The sequence below is a fragment of the Penaeus chinensis genome, chromosome 21, assembly GCF_019202785.1.
Source record: "Penaeus chinensis breed Huanghai No. 1 chromosome 21, ASM1920278v2, whole genome shotgun sequence".
Classification (NCBI taxonomy): domain Eukaryota; kingdom Metazoa; phylum Arthropoda; class Malacostraca; order Decapoda; family Penaeidae; genus Penaeus; species Penaeus chinensis.
The window spans coordinates 23,803,822-23,811,321 of record NC_061839.1 but is presented as its reverse complement, the minus strand read 5'-3'; the positions used below and the strand labels follow the sequence as shown (position 1 = coordinate 23,811,321).

Below are 7,500 nucleotides of genomic sequence, written 5' to 3'. Positions count from 1 at the left end.
AAAACTTGTTATCATCACTGTCCTTGTTTTGATCACAATAAAATGGGAGCCCTGGCTGATGTATCCCAAATGAGGGATATGTCATACATAAACAGCATGACCAATCACAATAACTAATTACTCTCATAGGTGTGTGGTTTGTAGACCAGGCATACAAACACACATTAGGTCATGCAAGTCATGTTACTATGGTGCATGCATCACATTTTATGCTGTTCTCTATAAGATACCCTCATCACTATATGCCACATACCCTGGGGCATTTCCTGAAGGAAAACGTGTAATGCTTCAACTGGCTAAAGGGCAATATTTAGCATATAAATAAAAATGTGTCACACACCAAAACTTTGCACTCTCTAACTTCTGCTGTGACCTCATAACCTTCATTTTAGTTTACATAATCAGTCTCCTCATTTCAACTTCTAAGACTGTCATATGGTGCTCTGCTAGTATGAATGTCTTGAAGTTTAACACAGAAAAAGGAAGTACTGAAGCTTTGGGAGTAACAGGCTCTTATATAACTACTTACAATTCCTTATTTCATAAGAATAAGATTTGCAAAAATGAGAAAAAATCCTTTTTTTTCTATCCCTCAATAAAAGCACATTCCATCTTGTACACAGAGTGTAACACACCAAATTCATTGAAATGGACTCTAATGTACTTAATCAAGTTACTACAGGTTCTAGCTACTTAAATAAATATCTCTGAATAAGCAAAAACTTTAAAATTATGTTTTGAAAAAAAAAATGAGTGCTGTGCAAAGGAATGGGAGGCAATCCCAGTCAACCATGCATGCTCCCCATAACGGAGGTCACGCGAATCCCAAATTCTCCTGGGGACCAAAAGACACACATAAAGGCATAATGTTTAAAAACTAAATAAACCTACCCATTCCCTGAATAAAAACAAAGTTTAATAAATAATATTCCCATAACCAGTCTTAACCAATGTCCAACCACACTTACCTCATTGTTAGATATTTCTTCAGAATCTTAAAATACAATTCTGCCAGCTGTACCTCTTCCAAGTTGTTTTTGTACTGCTCTTGAAATTCATTTATAAAAGTTTCTGGCAATTCCAGGGGCTTTATATTTTTTATCAGGTGAGCTACAATATCAAAGTTCTGGCTATATACTCCATATTTCCGTAAGAATCCCACTGTGCAGTGCATGTACGCCTGTGCACTGAAAAAAAAAGAACAAATGCTTAAATAATCATATCAAATTGTTCATGTTCATGCATATATACATGTCCCTGTCTACTGCAATTTTAGTGTATTAATTTACTCTGCAAATGGGTGGCTTGGATTCTGATACCAAGGAGTCAATTACTAGACCCAGCTAGTAATCATCTGTTTACTCACATTCCTTGAATTTCACTTAGAGAACTTTTCATCTTTATTACTTATATTATTGTACCATAATGTTATAATAATACTAATATTCATAACAGCTAAAATATTCATAATGATAATAATAAAACATTTTTTTCTTAACCTGTTCTATACAGTGACTCTGATTTTGGTGTGGATGTGCTGGTGGATTATACTGCGACACCAATATTGGCATCATAATTCCACATTAAAGAGATTCTTTTGTTCTTGTCTTGTCCTTTTATTGAGTATTTCTATCATATTTTGTTTGAGAAGCACATGCCATAAATAATAATTCATATCATATTGCATATCACTTACTAGCTTTACTCTCTTTTGTTTTTTAAAAGATACTAATGCTATTGCTGATGGTACTACTCAAAACATTGCCACCATATTAAGAGGAACTATAATAACAAAAATTCAAACGTTCAAACCGCTCAAACCATAAATTTTTTCCCATTTTTTTCCCTCCAGCTCAGTTGTTCTCAAATTGGGTGCCACAGGAGTTGATAGTGAAAGAAATTTCATAACTAAGATTTGAGTCAATGTCATTCATCTGGTAATAAGCTGTCTGTTATTTGAGCATGCAACCTCTAACCAATGAAACCAGACCCACTTACTACATTAGCTCGTGGAGTGTGGGTTTTGGGATCGAAAACTCCTCCAAGAACTTCAGACGATCACTCAGTTGGCTAGGCATCAAGGTCAGAACATCCTTGTGTTTCCCAATGTCCTCCCAGCTGTAGTCTTGATGCTGATGACAATATGAATTATGTTAAGGACAATAAAGTGTTTTTTATTACAAAAAAACAGAAAAATTATGCAATCTACGAGAATTATATTAAAAACTCCCTCAACCCTTTAGGAACACCTCAGTGAGTTTGAACTTATTTAGACCATCCAGCATGTTATTATGACATCACATTTAAAGGACAACACTGCAAGTATTTCTAAACACTGCATCCTGCCTCCACATGGAACTGTTTGTTATCCTGTTTTGTGGGTTCAAAACTTATATACTTAATTTATATACTTATACTTTTTTATTTTTACTAATCTTTCCAATTTTCTGAATTAGGGCCATTAGAACCATGAGCACAACAGTGGGTTCTGCTATCTATATTGCTTTTTGGTAATTTTCTGTGGATTTGTTTTTTATTTGAAGCTATCACAAGGATAGCATATATGAGTATAAATACTTGGAGAAGAAAATAAAAGCTAATGTTGTAACTGTGAAGAAAATCAGGCAAAATCACCTGCTTGTCATGCTTGGGATCTGAACTACATCAAGCCTGAACAAGACTCTGAAGGACAAAGAAAATAAAATTCCCTTCAGAAAGAACAAATGTTCCCTCTATATAGAAAAGGAACACAAAGATAGGAGAGAATTGGAGTCCTATGCAGCAGGATCCTCCTAAGTGGGGATTTATTGAAAGTAAATTGTATACATCTCCATTCTTAACCTTTGAATTGATGATGCTCTGTAGATTTTAGTAATATTTACATAATTCTTTGTGCAATTCCTTTCTCAGGCATCTTTGTGTAAAACATTTGGCATATTTTCTGAATACTGACCTAAAAAGTATTTCTTATTTTCTGATTATATGCTTATAAATTGCTCCATACATAGGTAATACATTTAAGAGGTTTCCAGACTGGCAAATTGTCTACTTATTCTTGCATTCCACTTTGAAAATTTAATATTGGTTCTCTTGCTGTTATTACTACTTTATTATCATTCTTACTTATATAATTGTTATCATTATTGGTATTACTATCATTATGTTTTTCTTCTTTTTTATACCTTGTGACTATTACACAGGGACCAATAGAAGTCTACTCTTTGAACTTTTTCTGTGCACATTTTCCCCCAGAAGTGTTTAGCTCTGGGATGATAACCATCAGCGGATAAATACCTTTATCTTTGAAAATCCTAAAATAAAATAAATATATTATCTTCTAGCTTCATAATTACCATCAATTAGTACTATTGTTGACTATACTTAAAATTATTATTATTATTATCATTATCATTGCTACTATGATCATCACTTTCAGTTTTATAAATAAAATCATTATTGTTCCCATTATCCTCAATACTATTGATATACTGTTAATAACACAATATCCTTATCAATTATATTAAGCTAAAAGTTTTGGCAAGCAAGGATGTATATTCTTAATTACAAGGTAAATTTTGACTACCTATATTTATTCCTTTTCTTTTAAAAAAAGCCTATAACATCAGCCTTATATAATACCTTATTTATACCTTTTCAAATCATAACACCAGATATTACGAGGTGACTATATATATTAGCTATATTTTCTACAGAACTTACCAAAGCTGTCCTACCACACAGCAAAAGGAAAAGACAGATCCACACAGGCACAAACAGAAGGAGCAAGGACCCTCACCTTCAGGAGCATCAGCACTGCATCAAGCTGAAGTCTATCCAAATTTTTCAACTTCGGATTTTTGCTGACAAATGTGTTGGCCTCTGATGTTTTCAGGTCATCTAGAACCGTAAAGGAGGAAAATTTAGTATGAATTATTCTGCTAAATCTACTCAGATTTAAAATATTTATAAGAAAGATAAGTAAAACAAAAAATCATTTTGTAACAAAAAATATTTTTTTTCTGTTCATTCATTATAAATAAAAAAAATAGAACATGTAATACTATGTATCTGCTTTATACATTTATTTCAATTCTTAAGACAATATTCATATACATAATCTCATCTAACTAACAGCACAATGCTATTTACATAACATTCCTTATCCTTACATTTACCTTCCCTATAAACTATACAATCAATATCCATTTATAATCAAAGTTCCTTACACTCCTATGTACTCACTGTAATGATGTAAGATAATCGACTGAACTCCTTTGAGATACACTCTTCGGCTTTTGGCCTTCTGAAAACTTGGGGTCGTGCTGAGCTGAAGTGCATGAAGTTTTACATGACCTTCAACACAAGCTGTATTTCCGACAACTCTGGGAAGGGCCTGGAATAACAGAGAAATTGTAACACAAGAAAATCTAGTGATATCTTAAAGATGAGAAGCAATTTTGAATATTCATTTATGTATACTTTGTCTACATCTATATCTATCTATTTATCTAATTATCTATCTATCTATATACATATATATTGAGAGAGAGAGAGAGAGAGAGAGAGAGAGAGAGAGAGAGAGAGAGAGAGAGAGAGAGAGAGAGAGAGAGAGAGAGAGAGAGAGAGAGAGAGAGAGAGAGAGAGAGAGAGAGAGAGAGAGAGACAGACAGAGAGAGACAGAGAGAGACAGACAGAGAGACAGAGAGACAGAGAGAAAGAGAGACAGAAAGACAGAGAGACAGAGAGACAGAGAGACAGAGAGACAGAGAGAGAGAGAAAAAGAGAGAGAGACAGAGAGACAGACAGACAGACAGACAGACAGAGACACAGACTGAGAGACAGAGAGAAAGAGATAGAGACAGAGACAGAGACAGAGATAGAGACAGACAGAGATATAAAGAGATAGATATATAAAGACATAGATACATAAAGATATAGATGTAGATGCAGATAGATATTTATATATATAGATAGACAGACAGATAGATAAATATTCATAGATGGATAGATAGATAGATAGATCGAATATATAGATAGATAGGTAGATAGACAGACAGACATATATATAGATATAAAGATATAGATATAGATATTTATATATATAAATACACACACACGCACATGCGCGCACACACACACACACACGCACACGCACACGCACACGCACACGCACACGCACACGCACACGCACACGCACACGCACACGCACACGCACACGCACACGCACACGCACACGCACTCGCACTCACACTCACATAAAATTATAATAATCATAATGTCAACAATAGTGACAACCGCAATACAACTTTTATAAACAAGACTCATGGAAAGGGAAAATCAGGTGAGGTCATGAAGGCCTAGTAATTGGCTCCTTGGTGGCACTTGTGGAGCCGACCATGTGCCAACAAAGGTCACAAAAGAAAACAACAGCAGACAGTATGATTAAGCTGCAGCAATGGACCAACTGAGGAGTTTGGAAAAGGACTCATGTTGTTCTAAATGACTGTGAAAGTGACTTCTCCAAAATGACTTTCTTTGAATTTTGCCTCCTCTTATCATTTTAAGAATGCACAATTTTGGAAAGGTATGTCAGGAATAATAGGTCAAAATCAATGAAAGTAACATTGGGAAGTTATCATTATGGTCTTTCTGAACAAATAGTTTGTAATAATTTTATCCCTAGGCCAAGACTCATAGCCTGATGCACCCAAAAATATAGCTGTAACCTCAAAACAAAGAAAACATTAAGAAAATCATTAACTGAACTAATAAATAAATATTAGACTTCTTAATCACCATACAAGTGCAAGTAAAAAAAAATATGAATATAAAAACTTAATCATGTTTTACTAACCCAGAGAAGCCACTGACGAGATTGAGATAAAACAGGTCTCAACATCACTGAGTCCGCATTACTCTTCAAGTACCTGTAAATACAATTCAGAACTATGTCAAGCTAATTATGATATATCTTTGATCATAAAACTATTATACAAATCAGTGAAAGCTTACTATTGCACCTGCACATACACTATCAACCTATGACCCTTTGGTACTCCAGCAAAGGTTAACAAACCCCACCCAACAAGTATATTGTCGCAAAAATGAGCTTGTAGATATCCCTAACAATTTACAGTCAAATAAGGATATTCATGGTTCAACAAACTAGAATATCTATATCACAATTTTTTCTGCTAGTAGGTTTGGATGAAGACAACTAAAATAATCTTGGGTAAATATACAAATTACCTTCACATGACCAATCACAATGATATTGGTATCGATGGATTTCTCTCACCCTCTACTACCCAAATATATATTTGTCACTGAAATTCTCCCGTTATCCACAGTCTTGCCACCAAAGCAGGATTGGGTATGAATGGTACCTGGGAAATTGCCAGGTAAATCATAAATAAATAGAGAATTGGTCAATATATAATCAAAAGCAGGAGGCTGTACAGTGTACACCCTGCAGCCCCCCTTCCTCATTGGGAGCTACTCCCCCCGCCCCTACCCCAGCCCTGGACAACAAAGAAGCCACCACAAATGTCTGGGCAGGATAGAGCATGGGACAAACTTGTCGGTCATATGCTATACCCTGCCATGAATACATGGAAGATTCTTTGTCTTCCACTGCAGTAGTTGGGGGGTAGTAGCCTCCCAGGAGAAAAGTTGCAGTGGACAATATAGTGACTGCTTTTGTGTAATTATTCATATTTTACCCCATAATTTCCCTGGTACCTTTCTTGACCTCCCCTACTATAGGGTCATGATTGTCGCCAATGGAGGGTTTTCCACAGCATAATTTTGACCTATTTGGAAAGCAGAAAGTGAGAGGAATCCATGGAACCAATAATGTCACAATCAGTTATGCGAAAACATTCCGAATAATCACCTAATCCTGTGAAATCCCAATTTGAAATCCACTACAGGCCTCTTATTAAACATTTGCCTTAATAATTAATGAATTAATTTTAATGAACACATTTGTCTGACATCTATGATAAAGAGGCCTGCCTATTACAACACAAGTGGTGTTAATTCAAATCCTGAAATTCCGTAAGACATGGTGTTGTCCTTAATTAGGCAATTGTAACAGCTCCTAATTCGGTCTCAAAAGATCGATGGTGAAAAGAGACATTATTTTTCTCGTACTTTAAGTCAGTAAGCTTGGATAACTCTCAATCATTATATACATGGTTAGTACGAGGATTAACTATATTTTTATTTCAGTGTCAAGCAAGAAGGAAAAAAATCATCATAATCCACATAATCATTCAAATACAATCAATGAAAACCACAAATTCTCGGGTTGATTTTAAACCCTCACACAAGCACGTTGTTTATATCAGCTGATCCACTGTTACCAACTTAGAAATTCAAGTTTTTAATCAAATTAGATATTAATGTCATACATTCTCTCGAAGTTGCATTTCTAATTTCCATACTGTATACCTATGTGTTTAACTACTAAGGATTTTTTTTTTTTAACAAAGGATA

At 34.7% G+C, this 7,500-nt stretch overlaps 1 protein-coding gene across 1 annotated transcript in view; it reads right to left on the bottom strand.

Moving 5' to 3' along the window:
- LOC125036339 (transcription termination factor 5, mitochondrial-like) overlaps window positions 1-7,500 on the bottom strand; it is a 17,532-nt gene that overhangs the window by 9,773 nt on the left and 259 nt on the right. The window contains exons 2-6 of the mRNA XM_047628890.1: window positions 5,855-5,927; window positions 4,243-4,393; window positions 3,797-3,897; window positions 1,999-2,132; window positions 969-1,187 (exon numbers count right to left, since the gene is read on the bottom strand). Of these exons, the coding sequence (XP_047484846.1) occupies window positions 969-1,187; window positions 1,999-2,132; window positions 3,797-3,897; window positions 4,243-4,393; window positions 5,855-5,899 (650 nt within the window). The 5' untranslated portion in view covers window positions 5,900-5,927. The remainder of the gene's footprint in view (window positions 1-968; window positions 1,188-1,998; window positions 2,133-3,796; window positions 3,898-4,242; window positions 4,394-5,854; window positions 5,928-7,500) is intronic.